General features: G+C 37.3%; 1 protein-coding gene across 1 annotated transcript in view; it reads left to right on the forward strand.

Moving 5' to 3' along the window:
* ASCC3 (activating signal cointegrator 1 complex subunit 3) overlaps positions 1-19,933 on the forward strand; it is a 255,779-nt gene that overhangs the window by 176,440 nt on the left and 59,406 nt on the right. The window contains exons 30-34 of the mRNA XM_063124851.1: positions 1,235-1,377; positions 9,469-9,606; positions 9,706-9,826; positions 11,053-11,185; positions 11,980-12,105. Coding sequence (XP_062980921.1) covers positions 1,235-1,377; positions 9,469-9,606; positions 9,706-9,826; positions 11,053-11,185; positions 11,980-12,105 — 661 coding nt within the window. The remainder of the gene's footprint in view (positions 1-1,234; positions 1,378-9,468; positions 9,607-9,705; positions 9,827-11,052; positions 11,186-11,979; positions 12,106-19,933) is intronic.

Genomic DNA, 19,933 nt, shown 5'->3' on the forward strand with positions numbered 1-19,933 from the left:
AGCCTTTTTCAGTATTAATTCAGTAAGAGATTTGCTCCTCATAGAAGCTTTAAAAAATTGTAAACAGAAGTTGCATGTCAAGCTAAGCTTGCATAATTCTGATTTCAGGGCAATAACCATAAACTTCAGAATTTCCAGTGTCTCCCAGATATGTCTCTGTTTTCGATTTTTTATTCGTAAACTGGCAAGCGGGATAGATTTAAGAACCACCTTCATATTTTATTGAAACATGTTCTGTGTAGGTTCCATAAGGAATATTTATTATATCAATTAAAAAGAAGCCCCCAAATAAATTTTGTGATGTGAACTGCTGTTGATTGTAAGGCGACAGTTGTGAGGTGACTTTTTAGCTGATCTAATTAGCCTTATGACAGAAGTGAAGTATTGATTGGGGACTGGAGACCAGTCTTGGCAGTTTGGATTATTTACACCTCAAGGAGGAACATTGTAGAAAAACACTAATGAACAATAAATCTGTCCAGAGCTGTTCAGCCACACCTGTTCCTGAAGCAACAAAAATTCATTAGCTGTCAAGCTTTCGTTAAGAAATAGATATATTGCTTTCTATATGAAGAAGATGCAATATTAATATCGTCATCGGTCATACTCGTATGTACATGTGTTGGTTCTCATTTACAGACCTGTATTGTCATGGTTTGTACTAAAATTGTATCTGTTAATTAAGTACAAATTCATAAGGAATTATACCATTTTATATATAACAAATCCCTTAAAATGTCAAAACATACTTCATTCATATTAAAGATTGTCCCGCAAACAGCATGATGCTGTTAGTATTTCTACTGACTGATCAAATTGCTGTAGAAATGTGATTTACAAAGTGGTTTTCTTTCCATTTGTTATAATCATGAATGTATCAACATTTTCCATTATAAACTTTATTTTTTCAGCCCATAAAATCTGGCTACAAACTGAAAGCTTTTCATATTCACCGAGGAAACCTTTTTTTAAAAAAAACTTGTTTGGCTTGAATATTTTACTGTTACAAGTGTATAACTGCCAAACAAACCAAAAAAAATAAATTTTGCCCAGTCTTTGCTGCAATTGTTCAGGCACTTGAGAATTCCCCTAAAAGATGAGTAAATATATCAATTTAATTCATTGGCACTTTTCATTCAAATGAATCCATGGCTGATGTAAGAGGGCTGCATAGGGAAATGCTGGTTCAAGGAATTGCATTGCATTACTCTGAGGTTTTGCTTCTTTTTAACAGCCATTAGGAGCCATTCTCCAGCCAAGCCAGTTCTCATCTTCGTATCATCCAGACGTCAAACTAGGCTTACTGCTTTAGAACTGATTGCTTTTTTGGCAACTGAAGATGATCCAAAACAGTGGCTGAATATGGATGAAAGAGAGGTAAACTCATGCATTTTGTATTCATTAATTTAGGTGAATGCGATTGTTGCAGGCATATTAAAGGTAGGTTTAACTAGGAAGTTCTTATACAGCTTGGTATCGTTTCCCTCCCCGCCCCTTTTTTTAAGACATGGAGTTGGCGCGCACAACAGTCCTGATTGCTGAACGCTGATAAAGCAGTTGGGACGGATCTCAGGAGCGTCCTCCTAGCCCCTCTATTCTGGAAAACAAATTCTCTTTCCCTTGCCAGCAGGCCTTAACTGAAGATATGTGTTACGTCACCAACAATGTTGACCACAGGCCTCCCTTTTTAAAAGGATTTGAAACCAGAGTTTTAAAGCTGAAGATGACAGAGGAAGAACAGGATGTAACATTCAGTGTCACAACTTTTCTGAACCATAGACATGCACAGTGTGCCCACCTTGTGCTTCCCTTAGACCCCTTGTTTTTCCTTCCCTGGAGTGGAAATGGGAGCTGTCTGAGGAAAATGGAGATAAAAAAAATACAATGTAGCTGTGATGTGCCACAGTGTGTTTAGCTGCAAAGATCAAGTTCATATCACTGGTGGACCTGGAAGTTCTTATTTGAATAAGAATAAGAGACTAGGTAATCAGTGGCTATTAGCCATAATGGTCCTATGCAATTATTTATTTATTTAAAACATTTGTATCCCGCCCTATATCACTAGGATCTCAGGGCGATGTACAGATAAAATCATACAATATAAAACAATAAATATACACAGCTAAAAACAAATTAACCTATAATATGTATTGTGAGCTAAGCTGTCCTCTCTGTTCACCGTATGTACCAAACAGGTTTTCTTTTCTCACGATAAACTGACGCCTTGTGTAAAAGAATAATGAATCCAACAATATTGTTTCAGATTCCAGATTCCGAAACAGAACATTTTGAATGCCATTTGCTGGGAAGCAGCAATGGGATTGTAGTTATAGAGATCCATTAACCAGGTTCAGTTTCCTTACCTTAAACAAATCAACAACATCAAGAAGAAGAACTCTTCAGATGGTGAATTGTAGTCTGTACATGGACTGTCCACTTAACACAAATTCTGAAAAACTCTTATATCATCTTCTCTTTTCTGAGGATATTTCTTTCTGTGAGGATATTTTCATTATTGCTGTGCTAGGACACGAAAGTAATAGTAAAAACTGGACACATTCCCAGCTTGAGCAAAGGAGGCTACCTCGACAATCCCACTTCAAAACTAGTAGAGATAGACAGAACACAGTAATCAAAGGCAGATGTGGGTGAGCAACATGTATTTGCCACTTATTCATAGATTTTGGTGCCTCCCCTTCTTCAGCCAAAGAAGACTATCATACTTCATTTGTCTATTTGAAAGATCTATGGAAGGTTCACTTCATCAGAGGATGGAGTGTTGATTCATGTGTAGGAAGTAAAGGTGCTTATGGTCTCACTAGACCCAGTAATATGTCAGGAAGTCTCATTTGCTTTTAACATCTTTGATCACAAGGTTTAGCTCTTTGTGATTGATCATTGTAGGTAAAACAAAATCAAAGAGATTTATATACGGTGTGTGCAACATCTAAACCATACGTAGGAAATCATGGATTCAGCCCAATGGAGTAGCACCTACATTTTTATAGTATTTACCTAGGAAACACTGTAAGCTAGTTACTGTAACAAATGTAAAGTCCACAACATACCAAATTAATATTTGCTTGGATTTGAGTGTTCTTCGCCTTGACATTTCCATTACTTTTAACAGTCTATGAAGTTTAGGCTTTTTTAGGAGGAAAACTAGTACTTGTATGTGGCTTTTAAAGTGCAATTGCAATAGCTTTCCTACAGCATAATCCACATTTTAAACATCTACAGCTTGTAACAGTTGTACTACAACTAATTCAATAAAATTCATGTAGCATCATAAATCTGTGATATTTAGTAACACAAATACTTCATCCAATTCCTGCTGCAACCATTGAGAAGACAACTGCACACATTGGGGAAGTAGATGGAGGCCTTTATGACTTCTGAACAGGAAACCACATGGCTGAGCATGTGTGAAGTAAAATATGTGTTCATGTGCTGAAAGGAATATGCTTTCTATATGGATCTAAAAATAGAAGTAAATAGCATTTTCATCCTGAACTTCTGTTCTGTGTAGTATCTAAACACTAAAAAACATATTCTTCTACTTCTAACTTTTATATCAGTAACCTGATATTTTCAATATGATATTCAGTGTTAAAACAAAAATAGTGTGATTTTGAATATGTTATAACAAATTGTGACAGATACTTCTTTAGAAAAGTTTAGGGTGCAACCTGTACTTAATATATTTCTAATCTTGTATGTTTGGGGTTGGTACTTGGAAACTAATGCCTTTATTAATTACCAGCAAACAAACCTGGCTCCACACAGGTTGAAATAGCTCTTAGTTTGATACAGCGAAGCCTTCAAGCTGAGCTACACAGCTGATGGACCTATTGTGCCCACCCTGTTTGAATTAAAACATGCCTGCTGGTGTCCTTAGGCACAGCCCTTGACATGGTGCACTCCATAGCCCCTGAGAGAGGGATGAGTCCACACCGTTCCCATGAGGGAGCTGTCCTATAGGAGGAGGTTAGGCACAAGCCTATAACTCTGTCTCTACTAATCTCTCTTGGCTTGCTACTGCACTTAAATTAATTAAAATTAATGGGTTTTAAAAACAAAATAACACTGTAGTTCACATTCCTTGGGTTCCTTAGTATACATGCCACAGTTCAAGTGTCTAGCTGTCATGATCTTGGAGCTAAGGTGATGACGGACAGACAGAGAAATATCATTTTTTATGATTATAGATAATCAGGGTTAAAACGTGTTAACTGCAGTGCTGAATCATCATGCCAGGTTTGGCTGAAATCAATCAAGTGGTATTGAAGATATAAATCTTTTAAATTTTGATTGGCCACCATTTTGCTTCAATATGCGGACACAATTTTGTATGGTGAAAATCTGCTCAGTGCTGTGCTGAATCATGATGCAAACTTTGGTTGAAATCATCAAATGGTATTCAAAATTTACAATTAGCCGTCATTTGTTTCAAGATGGCAGATGAAACTTTTGCTATCCCTGAAACCATCCCAAATAGAGGTAGAACAAATCCTGAAAGTTTAATAAGAATTGGATGTACGGTTTTCAAGTCCATTGAGGACATCCACTCAAGCATTTCCCAGTAGATAGATCAGGGAAATATCAGCTGCTATTTTGAAGCTGCTAAATTTTTCACTAGGATTTGACTACACTTCTTCATTTTAGGCTAGTATGTTTTCTGTAACTAGTTTAAGAACTTTTTTATGACCTGATGTATCGGACAGGTTACAAAACCACACAAGAATAGTAGTATTTATACATGTCTACTCTGAAGTAAGTCACACTAGGGCTGTTGGCATATAACGACAATCCGTCAGTTAAAAAACAATGGGTTGTTGTGCACGCACATGCCATGATCGGTTCTTTCATTTGTTGTGGAGCAAGGGATCACATGTCACACTCCACAACCTACAAAAGAGCAGATTGTGTGAGATACAGTAAAAGCAGAAAAGACAGCCACACATTTTAAACCAATAGATTATCTTATGTGCAAACCAGGTTATTAAGTTTAATGGGGCTTACTCCCTGGTAAGTGGACATAGGTTGGCAACTTGAATCTCTTAAACACACACAGCACTGGTTATGCTAGGATTTGTTTTTATTTTATTCTTTGTTTTTACTTAATTTATATTTATCAAACATCATATTAAGTTTGCTTACATTTTCACTTTTTGTTGTATCTTTCCTTTTCTCCAAAGAGTTCAGGCAAGTCTGTCTTCCCACATCTTATCCTCGTATGAGGTCGATCAAAATGAGCAATAGTGACTGGCCCAAAGTCACCCAGTAAGCTTTATGGCTGAGTGGGCATTTGAGGTCATGGCTCACAGATCCAAGTTCCCTCTGTGCTGCATTGGCTTTTGATGCTTAGGATGAGGCATAGCAACAGCTCTGCCCGTACATAATGACTTGTTGGGTGGCGTGGTGAGGGGAGAACCTTTTTCTGGATTTTCAGCAGAGTTTCCTTCTTCAATGTTGTGTTTAGCCATTAAAAATACCATTTCACCTTAACACAGCGGCACTTTGACTTCACTTAACATCTGTGCCAGATGTGAAATGTGTAATTATATTTTCTTTTAAGACTTCATAACTTTCCTGATTCTTTTATTCAGCCCATCTTTCTTTACCGGCCATTTCAGACAACCGATACGCGTTATACAGTGGCATATGGTCTGAGTCTGATGTGCTTTGAAAAGGGTACAGAGTACTAATAATGAGGATTCTGCGAAAATGGGAAAACCAGGGCGGCAGATATGCTTTGAGAAAGTATGGGGGTTTAGCATCTTGAAACAATATATCACACTCAAAGGGACAGAATTGGGCTGCACAATCTGTTAGCTCATTCTTGTCCAATCTGGTCTCCTCCTTTCTTTTGGAGCCAGCGTTGTCATCAACTTGCTGAATTATACCCTGACTGGAATGAATTTCAGACTCAGGGTAAAGTATCTACTTAAATGGAATTCTATCTTTCTATGAAAGCTTTTTAGGTATAATGTGTGTGTGTTTTAAAAAAAATACCATTGATGTTAAATGTTAAATTGTTAATTTCAAATTGTTAATGTTAAATTGTTCAGAATTTTACAGATGTAGAAAAATAGAGGGAAATTTTCTTCCTAATAGTTTGAGAAAATTCCTGATGGTATTTCTGCCCCTTGCAGCCTAAGAACAAACAAACTAGAAACTTTATTTTATTTTGCAAAAGGTATCTTAAGCTCAGCTTTCGAAGATAGCTACGAAATGTCATGTTCATCATTCAGCTGTATAACACAAAGGCAATGCTTTTTGCACATTTCAAAAATCAACAGATTATATCAACTAATTTAGGATGGGCAAAATCTTTTTTTTCCCCCTTGATATTAATCAGCCCACTTTAGCCTGTCATCTGAAAAAAAACTGGTTTTTGTAATTAATTTATTTTGATAACGAATCCATCAGCCAAATTTACAGTACCATTTCATGGTAACACTTGTTCATTCTTTCAAGGGAGCTATTAGATATGCATTCCAATTTCTAGACGTTGCCTTAACATGTGTTTTTTTCTTTTGGTGATGGTGTCTTGAGTAAGGCTAGAAAAATCATTCAGTGCAATCCTATGTATATCTCCTCAGAAGTAAGTCCTGCTGAGTTCAGCGGCATTTAGGATTGCAACCTAAATTCTGCTTCATGCTTAAGGTGGTTGCACTGATAGCTGCTTCCACACTTTCAGGGGAATTATCCCAGCTGAGTTGGTCTGGAAATTGCCCTTCCAGAATCCATTTCATTTTTGTCTTATTTTATAAGGTGAATGTAATATTAATTCAAAAACTGTCTCAAGAAAGGGATTTTCTACAAAATTAATTGTCTTCAGAATTATGGAGCCCTGAAATGTGCTCGTGGGTAAGTTAGGGTTGTTGTTTTTATTGCACTGATTTATGTGAAAGTGAGGGGGGTCTGCTAGGAATGGCTAAAATTTCCTGCTGCTAGAATGACAGGCTAGCCGTGCAAATGCCAGCACTCCTGCTAAGGGTCCTTTCATTTTACTGTGTTAAATTACAGAACTTTGCAGGTAAAACTAACAGCACCACAGGACACTGCTCTAGTACAAGGCAGTGGACAGATTTGAGCGGAGGTCAGGTGAACAGCACAGCAATCAGGAAGAATACCCTCTTTGAATAAAATGGCCAGTGGTGCAATGGCCTCCCCCATTATGGTTAAAATTTTATGTTTTATGGTTAAAATTTGATAACGAAATGAATGATGAATATTATAAAGTTGGTTGTCCAGAATGAACAAGGAAACAATTTCATGCGTTGACATTTTTTCTGAGGTCGAGTACTTCACCGATGTTCGGGTTTGAAATATCACTCACTCCACATGTCTTCAATGTAAGCTTATGATAAAAAAAGAACAATCTATGTGGCTAACTTGCCTAATGTTCCCTACCTATAAAAGCAATGAAAAAATGCTGTATGTATACTTGAACCTCTTAACATAGTTTTTATTTACAGTGTAGTTCCAGTGAACAGCTATATGTATTATTTTATTCACAGAACAAAACCTGTGGATTCTTATACACTCATGATGATCTTTTGAGCCAGGAACTAATCGTTTGAAAATCAAAGCCTGGTATTAAACCATCCTATGGCTAGGTTAACTCTTAAAACACAAAATGTATATTTTTTTTCTCAGAGCAGTGGATATGTCATCAGAGGTTTTAAAAGATTTCCCTCCTCCCCCCAAAAAAAAAAGTTTCAGCTGTTTCTTTTTATAGTTTTCCACAGAAAATTATGAAGTCTCTCTTTATAAATCCTCTGGAAGGTAGTGCCATCACATCTTTTAAAAACTATTCTAAATAAGAACCCATTTTTATTCTTCTCCATGTGGTTTTTAGTCTCTGAGTTTGCATTCCTTTTCTTTCACTGTTTTTAAAATAGCCATTCACTTGAGCTTCTGAAAATATACGATTTCCTTATGTTTCCAACCTATACTCTGGTGTACACAGCGAGCTTTCATTTTCCAACTTATTTTACAACACCTGTCAGAAGCATTTTGATAGCAGCATCCATCTTTGTCCTGAGAGAGGAGTAATCCAGGATACTCCCTTAATCATGTAAATTGATAGGCAGCAGGACCAAAATAACATTTCGGCAAACTGTGTTCCCTATGGTGCAGGTAATTGTTGTGGCATTAACATTTTAGGGGTTTTTACCTTCTTGACAAATTGATTTAAATTTGAATATACCAGAAATATTACTTTTGTAATGTCATATATTTAAGAAACTATTTCCCCATCATTAGTAAATATGCAGTAATATTGATAACAGTTATAATTGTTGTCATGATGCAAGATATTATTTGATATATTTTATTGACATATAAAAAGAAAGATGTTTTAAAATCCAGAGGTTTCTGAAAATACAGATTTATTTGTATTTGTTATACTTTATGAGAGTTTGAAAAGGCCATTATCAAAACAGCTATTTTTAGCCTTTACTTTATTTTTCCTGACAGGGACTCAACATGCTGCATCAGACGGTGCTTCTGATGCTTTCCGAAGTTGTAGGATAGTGTAGGAGTTGCTTTCAGAAAGCAGACCTTCTGAATTCCCTCTTGTGTGTCGATATTTGCAGATGTAACTTTGTATCAGATCCAGAGTCTGCAAGTATTTATTGTCTGAAAGTGCTTTGTAATTTCAAAGTCAAAGAATATTAAAGAGCTACTTTGTGGCTTTGTGGCTGAAACTCATAAAAGTTTAGCCTTCATTGGTATGGTATTTGAATTTTTATAACAAATATAGTGCATTATAAAGGTGACAATGATCAGGTCGCATGATCACAGAGGGAAAATAAGCCATGGTGGCTTATTTTCCCTTGCAGCGCAAGCTGGTCACAAGCAGCCTAATTAGCATAAATACCCTCACCAGGCACAGGATGTCATAACATATGAATCTGGTGAGGGTGGCTGGCTGGGGTAGTTTACAAACCACTCCAAAACCCATGGCATGTTCTAGGGTTTCAGGGTAGTTAGTAAACCAAACCACCCCAGCCATTCACCCTTCTCTGGTTCAAACATCATGACAACCTGCGCCTGGTCAGGGTAGTTATGCTAATTAGGCAGCTTGTGACCAGCGCATGCAGGAATAGAAAATATTCCTTATTTTCCATCCGTGATTGTGTGAACCCCCACCTTATAGGTTAGATCCAGACTTATTCGTACTTGGAGTAGACCCATTAAAGTAAATGCAACAAGTTAGTCACAAATCACCTAAGTCCTGTTGATTTTAGTAGGACTAAATCTGGATTCAGCTGAATAAGTCTGCATAGATTTTTTCCCCTTTCCTAGGCTTCTTAATTTGCTTGCTTGATCTGTGAATTCTGTAGTAAAAGGACTTTTTCCCCATCAATGATTTCTTCTTCACATAACATCCTCTTATTGCTGAAAATGTTCTGAAAAATTATTGAATGAACCTTCTTATACTGTTGTGTGTTACAGATGAATGATATCATAGCAACCATCAGAGAGTCTAACCTCAAACTGACACTTGCCTTTGGAATTGGCATCCACCATGCTGGCCTGCATGAACGAGACCGAAAAACCGTGGAAGAGTTATTTGTGAACTGCAAAATCCAAGTACGCTTTGTTCTGTCTGGAAGGCCATGCTGAAATGTTTTTATTCACTTTTGAAGGTTGTTTACCTTACACAGTTGTCTTTTATCTTTTTCTTTTTAGGTTCTTATTGCCACTAGCACTTTAGCATGGGGTGTCAATTTTCCAGCGCATTTAGTAATTGTTAAAGGGACAGAATTTTATGATGGAAAAACAAGACGTTATGTTGATTATCCAATTACAGGTATTGTCATAAATCATAGATATGTGAGAGAAATACTTATGACTTGCAGTATGTCCTTAAAAATAATGTTCTATTTGTCACATCTTTTGTTCAGGTATTTTAAAGGGAGTCTGAGTGCAAAAGAAGAGTATCAGAGAAGAATCATTACTTAAAAATAAAGTCATTATGTAACACATGTTCTATTGTGCTTGCAAGCAAATGTTTTGTAGCTGATTAAATGTATAGTTGAATGAGAATCTGATATTGAGTAATTTGCCTGATCTAACATTTAATCCCAAAACATCTGAGAATTTCCAAGTGTTTTGTAATATTACAGATGGTATGGGAAATGCTTTTTTACTTTATAAAGATCTGTGTTGATTTGGTTTCCACCTTCCTTAATAAAAATGTTTATCAATAAAATATACTCTATGAGAATACAGAAATACTTTAGGGGAAATCACTGAAATGAGTGTGGGAAATAGCAGTATGAACTGCCTACATCTTGCTGTGCAGGGGCCATAGCTTGATGGTTGAGTACATTCTTTGCCTACAGAAATTCCCAAGAACTGGTATTTCCAGATTAAAAAGGAACTCAGCCCCAGCCCTCCTATCTAAGTACAAAGCTGTTTCATATGTCCATATGCTCATGCCATCCATTTCCCATCAGACCATGTGAAATGAAAGGAACCATGTGGGGTAAAGCATGTCTGTATTTGGGAGCATTGCAACAATGGGTAGTAGCCAACTGTGCTGCAGGGCTAAGGACTTTGCTGTACCAACATGTTCACAATGTAATTAGTGCTTGCTAGGACAATGAGGAAGATGACAATTTTCTTCCAAAACCACTTTTAAAGTTTGGTAGTGAATTGCTGCTTTTTCCCATTGGCCTAGCAAGCCTTAGTTACGTTGTTTAAATGTTGATTTACGCTAGTACAATGCTAGCAATGGGGCACAGTTGAATACTACCAAATGCTACCAGTACCCCCATCTTTTTTTTTTTTTAACCAAAGTTCACTCTTGAGATGTAGAGTGTAGCTCAATCTTTGATGTAAGCATTGTAAATCATGTTGTAAATCAAACATTTTGTTTGATCAGTTGAGTGGTATTTTTTCAGTTCACATTTTGTATATCTTTAACCAGTGTTTATGCAGCTAAGGCGGAAAATGCTGTGTCTGGACATTTGCCTTTGTGAGAGAGTAGAGCCTGCACTATGCTTAACATTTGTCATCAATTGACTTTTGTAGATGTTCTTCAGATGATGGGACGTGCTGGTAGACCTCAGTTTGATGATCAAGGCAAAGCAGTGATTCTAGTTCATGACATCAAGAAAGACTTCTACAAAAAATTCCTTTATGAACCTTTCCCAGTTGAATCAAGGTAAAAAGAAAATACCACTATTATGGGGAAATGTGATTAATTAATGCCCTGTTTTCCCTGGACCTGCAAATTAAACATTGGACTGTACAAAGTACAATTCATCCTTCTTGGCTCCAGGTGGTTCTCATCTTATACTTCCAAACTGTTTTACCAAATAAATAGTTTCAAGATTTCACATATATGATTATAATGTGGCTATTGTTATTGTATCTGTGGTGAGACCTAGCCATATCCCCACCCCCTCACACACTCACACATTGCTGTCAAGATGAGAGTAGCTAAAAGGGCAGGTAGATGAGAGATGGAGCAGTAGTAGCAAAAGCAATATTTTTTATAGCTGCATTCCCCTTTTAAACTATATGAGATCCTGATGGCGCTTTGCCTTCTGTTGAGGTGTTCAGCAGAATCTGAATGGGGGATTAGTCCTGCAATTGTATATAGTCCCTTATGTAAGGAAACAAAAATGATAGCCATCTTCTTACTGAGATACCACAGTTATGACATCTGTGAATATAACAGCTATTAGTGTATGGTAGCGACAACAATGCCGTGTCTCCCTCAAATGACCTTTACCCATTTTAGAATCCTTAAGTGGCCACTGGGATCGATCTTCGTATCAGCAGCCAGGTTTTACAGATTTAACAACTGAATGCAGATGTTAAGATTATTTATCAGCTAAATCCAATTGAGTGCTTTGCATACATAATACCATTATCAAATTGATCTAAATTCTGTTAAGAGAGCTGGTATACTTTTTATTACTTGATTGTTTGTTTGTTTTTGTTTTTGTCTAGTTTGCTGGAAGTTCTGTCGGATCACTTAAATGCTGAAATTGCAGCTGGAACTATAGCTTCAAAGCAAGATGCAATGGATTATATCACCTGGACCTACTTCTTCCGTCGCCTTATCATGAATCCTAGGTGAGCTATTAAGACATTGAGAGCTAATGGGGTTTAGTCGATAGAGTAAGATACCTTGAAGTTCTGGGTTCAAATCCCTGCTCAGCTTTGGACATCTCGGCCAGAAAGGGGTGTTGGAGAAATCTGCAATGGAATCAAATGAATTTGGATTTCTATGATTCCAACCGTTGGATTCTGCAGCAGACCAGCTCTTCCCGTGCTGGAGGGGGTCTGTGGACTGTTGTGTGTGTTTTTTACTTTCAAGAATTTTACACAAATTTTGCCATATAAATATATGTAAAATAACAAAACAAAAACCACTGGCTAAAAAGCACACTTCCCCATAGGCTTATGTATGAACGTTCTCATTGTGTGTGTGTGGGGGGGATTGGGCATTGGGGGGGATTCAGGCATTTTCACAAATGTGAATTTTTACAAATGTAGATTTGCGCAAATTTGGTAATTGAGAGGGAAATTATCAATGAGTGGATGACAGTTGATAATTCATGAAATCCAGGCAGAACAGATTTTACAAAATACATGCATTCCTATGGCCAGATTTCTACCGTAGTCTTTAATCTGTAAAACTTTATTTATATAAAATAAAGTTTTACAGATTACAGATATATATATATATATATATTTCAATTATCTAACATAGATTCCAGAACAGTTGGCAAACAGGTGTTTTGTTTATTCATTTTGCTCTAACATATTAGAAATGTTGAACCAGTTGCGAAGAATAGAAAGGCAGGGAAGGGAGGGAGAGAAATGTTAATTGTGTGCTTCACAACTAAAGCAATACATATGGCCATCTAAAGCCCCCACCCCACCCCTCTAAAGCTAATTAAATCCAGGGTGTAAAATTGCCTAACTGCACCACTGGGGGGATCAGCAAAGATCAGCTTCTCCCCCGTTCAGCCAGCAGAAAAGAACTCCTGAATCAGATCCCTCCCACTGATGGGAGGAGACATTCCTTCAGCAGGAGACTTTTGCTGAATCTAACCAATTATATTCCGTGAGCAGTTTTGAGCACAATTTTTCTGTGAAAAAGCAACCTATAAATTAAATTCTAACCCTAAATTTAATTTAATTGGGCAGAGAGACCCATTGAATAGCAGTAGTTCTGGGTTTCTAGTAATGTCTAGTATTACCTAATATCCCAGTTTGACATGAAGCAGTTCTTCCACTAAAACTAGGGGAGGTCTGGATGGATGGCAATTAGCTGGAAGCCCGATGTAAGCCACTCTGAACTTTTCAGAGGAAGAACACTATATAAGTATAAATAAATAAATGAAATAGAAACTTGGGGCCTAGTCACATTAAATTTATATCAGTACAAGTACATTCAGCATCATGATTCCTTCTTCCATTATATCTTGATTGCTATTGCTGAATGCTATTCTACAGGTGTTTGGGGGGAGGGAGTGAAATAATTGCTGTGCCCATGATTTATAAAGTGCTTTTAATTATTTAGTTGTAAGTAATGGCATATACATACCTAGTGTTGAATGAGTATGTAAATGGTTTGAATGGGGGTTCTTACTAGAGCTATTAATTAGCTAATCATACTAAATGGCAACCCAGCCCACACACATTGACTGGGTTCACACCACATGAAACCCACACCAAGGTTAAATATGGGTTGAGTGTGGGTTGTTGTTAAACCATAGGTTGTTGTGTTGTGTGAACCAAACCATGTCTGGTTATAAGCTGTAGGTTGTTCGTGGTCAACACACCATGGTTTGTTAGTGTGTTGGAATCACACAACGCAAAAACGCACAATTTGCCAACAACCCATACTCAACCTTGAATGTGCTTTGTTGTGTTGTGCGAACCAGCCACTGGTTCAAATCTAATCGCTCTAGTTAACTTGGCTTTGCCAATTAAGCTTCTCATTTTATTATACCTTTCAGCTGGGATCCAAAGAACTGCTTGGGTTCACAGACAGGGCTTTTGACTTCAATTAATCTTAAATAATTGTAATAAATTATATGATAAGGACTAAATCATTGCACTGAAAAAAAACACAATTTGATTTTAAGATTTTAAAAAAGGAATCAATTTAATTTCAATTTCAAATTGTGTGTTTGTCTTAACAATACAAGTAAGATGTATGGCATATTTAAAGCTCAGCCATGGAAGTAGACATATTAAAACTAGTAGGTCTAGTCTATCTCAAATAGTTTTATGATTATAGCCTTAGAAAGAGAGAAGAAATCTCAACTAGAATACCATAAAGTTATGTTAACCACAGATTGAGAATCAGATGGCTAAAAGAGCATATTTAGAGTTCTGTCTATCTATGTAACAAATGTTTATGGAAGTAGTTGCTTATCTGTGGGGAGATCCATTATACTGATTATACTAGCAATGACAACAAAAAGCTAATCCTGTTTAATTGCTCACCAATTCCAGTTTACCCATTAGGAGGATCTGTTTCTCTTTACATACATTTTTAAATACTGAGGTTAATTTTCTAATTATCAACATACCGCCGTTGATATTTTTAGGTGATGTGTTAATATATATCTGGAACAGTTTTTAATTTTACTTATTTTATCTTGATTCAGTGAAAGTTAATTTTGTATACGTGCAATTTAAGTTAGATAATTTAAGTCCCTTTGGTTTCAACAGAATGTAGATGCAAGTAACAGTTCTAGCTTGGGGCTCTCACATTAAATGTTCAGTATAGTGTGTGTGTGTTTTTTAAAAAAAAAAACACGAGCCACAATTTTTCAATTCCACCTTAGTGCTTTTTATAATTTTCCCCCTGCATATTTGTTTTGATGAAATATAACAATTAAAATTAGGATTTAAAACTCTGTAGATTACCTTATTTACTAAATCATCTGAGTTTGTGTGTGTGTGTGTGTGTGTGTGTGTGTGTGTGTGTTAGCAAAATATGATTACTTAAACCTGTGCTAGCATTGCTGGTTTGCAGCTGGCATTGTTCAAAGGAATGTTGAATAACTAGTTGCTTGGATAGAGATTATAAATAGACCTTGAAAAGCAAATTAAACTAGCAGTGTACTGAGGAGCCCAAATGTCTTGGAATGTGCTGTAGCTGCTCCTGATGCAGCAAAGAGGGGTAGGTTTCCCCCCAATCTTACTCAATACAATAGTATTTCAAAATGTTTTTGGTCTACTGGAAATATTTTTTGTCTGTACTTAAGAAAACCAGTCTCAAATGTGAATTATTATGAATGTAATGATCCTATTAGTGTTGATGTTAGATACATCTGCTTCTGTCTTAATACAAAAGATGTACTTATAGAATTTCCATCCTGCCTTTCAGTCTGAATGGCCTCAAGGCGGCTTGCTATAAAATCAATCAGAGGTAGAAAAATAAAATACTAAAAGTGTATTCCTAGACATGTCTTCTCAGAAGTAAGCCCCTGTAAATTTAGTGAGATTTACTCCTAAGTAGAGTATAGGGTTGCACTGGAAATAAACCAGGAGATAAAAGAGATAAAAATATAAAAGAAGCAGTTAAAGGACTATTAAAGGATCTCAAATACCAGTAAAAGCATAGGAGAAAGTGTGAAAGTGTAAATCAGATATCACCACTTTATTTTATGTGTGGCTGATGTGACACTAAAGCAAAAGGGTGGTATTCATATAGGATTCTAAGTCTGTAATCCTATGTATACTTAAGCCCTATTGAACATAATAGGAGCTACTTCTCAATAAATATTCATAGGATTGTGCTGCAAGTTTGGTGTAGGGTCCTACTGATCCATAGGGTTGCAGGTCTACCATCACACACTTGCCTTGAAACATCATTGTGGAGTTGCAAGAACTAAATTGAAAAGTAGTCTGAAGGTACAATCTATAACTTACAGAAATCTACAGCAAAACTGACATTGATTCTAATGAGCTTAAGACTTTTCCCCAGTTTCCTACCAGCCTTCATTGCTTTTAGGGTTATATTAGGTATTGTATCTTTCTAGTTGTCAATCCACTTGGGTACTTACAGTTCTTCACTGTTCTCTGCCCTGCCATAGTATTTTTAGGTCAGCGTGTCTCCTTCTTTTTTCTCTCTTACATGGCTTAACTGGTTCTTCTTCCATTTAGTTTCCTCCAGTCGTATCTCAATCTAGTCTATCATTTCTAAGGATGTGCCTTACCATACCATTTTTTACCTCATGAGACAAATAATGCATCTTGCCTCACAGTGAATTATAGATGGTTGAAGAATCCGGCTGCAAGATGTATTTCTTAGAAATAGCACTAAACTTCCAAATTTTTATCTTTCATCAATTAATTCTCCAAATGGTTTTCTACTCATTATAATGTTTCTACTCATTATAATGTTGGAACAGAGCTCTCTTAGAATGAAAACAAAGCAATTTTTTTATCATAGAAAATAGCCTAGTGGCTACTGTAAGCTACATAAATAAATAATAATAATAATACATGCAGAATTATCACACTTGCCACACTTCAGGTCACTTCTTGTGTTTGTACATCCCACCATGTTCATCCACACTAGTTTCTGTGACTTAGCTATATGAGCAGGAAAGGGCTAATTCTGAGCATTCATTTCTTTAATAAACTTTTAATCAGTTCTTTAATTAGTGCTAACGTGCCTTTTTGTTTGGGTACTATTTCAACATTATCAGGAACCATGGAAAAGCCAACTTTTCCACAGTTCCAGGACCATCCTGCGGAGCATGGCCATGTGGCCACTGCTCCCGGGTTGTCCTGTCCTCCCTGCGAGCAGCGGGGACAGTAAAATGGGCACGGAGCTGTGCGATGGCAGTCCGTGCTTATTGGGCGTGGGGAGCAGGGTCGGGGGTTGTTTTCCCCCCTAAACTTTAGCACTGGAGCGCGAGTGCACTCCTCTTGTCATTTTAAAAAAAATGGCGGCCACAACATCCTTATGAGACATCGTGCTGCCGTCTAGACACCCAGGGAGTATCACGGAAGCCAGTAAGTCTGCGATCCTCCCCCTACACCCTTGCAGTGTAGACATGCCCTTAGCCTCCTTCAAGTAATGCTAAGAGCTTGGTAAGATTTAGCAAAAAGAATGGAGGCAAAGAAAGATGGTACCTGTATTTGCAAATGAAAAATATAATTAATCTGCATGATTTTGTTCTTCAACTGTAATACATGTCACTTTCATAGTAAGCCTCCAATATTTTAACCATGGCCATAATACTAAATATACTAAAAGTATACTCAGGATCTAGAACATGAAAGCTACATGTGAATCATTTTTACTGGTTACTTTCAGGATAATGGGGTAGGGCAGGGGGAGTGCAAATGGTGCTGTACTCATGCATTTGTATCCAGAGGACAATTTAGGGGAGCTTCAAAAGGCCTGTTCATGCATTACCTCCATGTAGGGCAGGGTGGGCAGTTTGTGACTCTCCAAACACTTTGACCTACAACTCCCAGCATTTCTCATTGGCTAGAGCTGAGCTGTAGGCCAAAACACCTGGAGGGCCACAGTTCCCCACTCCTGATGTAGAGCCTTACCATGCCGAAGCAGCAGTAGGGCTGTGCTTTTTGCCCCCCAACACCCCAACATCATGTGTCCTTCCCATCAAGTGTAGTTGTTTGCAAAGCAATCTCATTGAGGCCTGATTGCAGGAGTGTCCTGATCACACAGAGCCCCTACTTGCAAATATCTGTTCATGCTTTGAAGTTCCTTTGCAAACAACTGTGCTCAATATGTTGATGCTGGAGGACAGATGCATGATCATGGCTAGCATTAGAGTCAATCTTTTTACAGTATTGCTCTGCTGTGCAGTTTGTTACCTCTGACCAAAGCAGAGGTAACATGGGCTGTTGGTAAAGTGCTTACCGGAGTGAATGTCATGTTCAAATGCACTTACTATGTGTATAGGCCCATTTGCATGTGCCGTTAATATGTCAGCAGGCATCAGTCTAGGTCACCAATCACTGAAGTGTTAATAGGCATATGAATGTGCTGACACATATAGAAAGTGCATTTGACTGTAATGGAGTGTGCATGCAGTATTTATACAAACAAGCGCTTTACCCATGGCCTGTGTCACATCTGTATGAGCACTGATGTGGAAAGAAAGGGGCTAGAAGAAGTATTATCCCTCAAGTCCCTTCCTTCCTAACTGTTGATGAGCTTTGACTAAAACATCTGCCCTCCAGATTTAAACAGCGGTGTGAAATGGTAAATGCAACAGTGTGCTTTCAGCTTTCCATTGTTCTCAATCCTCTGGAACTGAAACTTTGAATCCATAGTAAGTACCATTAATTGCCTCTCCCTCCCCTTTCTCCCGGAGGAACATCCCATTAGTGGAGTTCTGCTCATCGGTAGTCTGGATGTCAGCCCATATCTTCCACCTCCCTTCCACTCTTGCTTCCTTGATTGTAAGTCATTTCATCTCTCTGCTCAAGCTTCCAATGCTCCATGTCCACCTTCAACATTGATAACTATGGAACAATCTTCATGGGAACGATATAGTTAAGCTGCTATACTGCTACTATTACTACTACTAATACTAATAACAACAACAACAGTTTAAACTGTTAACAGTTCTAGGAATAGTTTGGGCAACCATTCACTGAAAAATAAGCATGGTTAATTCCCACTGAATTCAGATCACAATTAAGTAAATAAAATATATTCTAACTTAAAAGGACAAGGAAGACAACTCTGTTGATATTTCATATTTTCAGTGCAAGAGATAGTACTTTTGAACACTGATGGCAGGCCATTTTGATAATGAACTTTGTTCACTTTTGATTACCAGTCAGAAATTATAATGATGGTCATTCAATGCATTGCTCTGTGACAGAAACCTCCTTTCTCTTGCAAATGAGCTGGCTCTCCAGGAGGTGTCTGGTTTCCTTCCAACTGAGGCATGTTGATCCACAACTCTTGGATTAGATCCAGAAAATATGCTGACTGGGTCATCTCTCCAGTGTTCCATCTATCAGGGTATGCTTGGAATAATAGATTTACGTAATCTTCATAGACATGGTTTGGGTTTAGAAAATTTCACCTCAAGAAAAATCACCTCAGCTGCAGCAGCCTCTCAGTGAATAAAACGGAATACCCTTTGAGAAGATCACTATTTATGTCTATCCTGTAGTATAAATTAAACTTTTATCAAAATGGTGTGTGTATACAAAGACACATAAAAATAAACATGAGCTGAGTTCTTCTGGAGTCACCACCACTGCTTCCAATCCTCTGAGTACAAGAAAAGGTTCTTCTTAATAGTGTTTTTCAGCTATCTCTGGAACCTGCTTTCATTATCTGTGTCATTACTATTACCGTATAATCTGAACATAAAAAACATGGTGTTTGTAACAAATGACTTCACAAGCCTGACAGTTATAGCAGCACCATTTCAAGGCTGATGAAAAATTTCCCAGGGAGATCTTGGGTCAGGTTTACATAAACTAAACAGGAAGTAATTGCCACTGCAGTCCACATTAAACCCAAAATGGTCCGTGTAACTTCATCTACATTTTATGTCTCTGCACGTCTCTCACTTTCTCAGCTGGTGAAATTCCACACTTGCTTAGATTAGAAAAATAAGTTCATGTTTCTTCTTGTGCTGTTCTTTTAGGTATATAGAGGGGGTTGCTTGTTTGTTTTGTTACATATTATTTAAAGACCTATTTTAAAAGTTAGTTCCTTCAGTGTTTTGATTCTTTAAATGTTATGTACTTTGTAAATTTTTATGGTACCTAGAGGTTTGTTATTGCCTTTTTCCCAGTGGGCTACTAATGGAAGTTAGCCTGTCTACCCCATGTGCTAGATGCTGTTAGTATAAAACTGCCTTTGACTTTCACACGTCTCAGGGGACGAGTAATTGTTGTGTTCAAACAGCCTGTAATTGTGATCCCGCTG

Source organism: Elgaria multicarinata, chromosome 4 (genome assembly GCF_023053635.1).
Source record: "Elgaria multicarinata webbii isolate HBS135686 ecotype San Diego chromosome 4, rElgMul1.1.pri, whole genome shotgun sequence".
In the NCBI taxonomy this organism is placed as follows: Eukaryota; Metazoa; Chordata; class Lepidosauria; order Squamata; family Anguidae; genus Elgaria; species Elgaria multicarinata.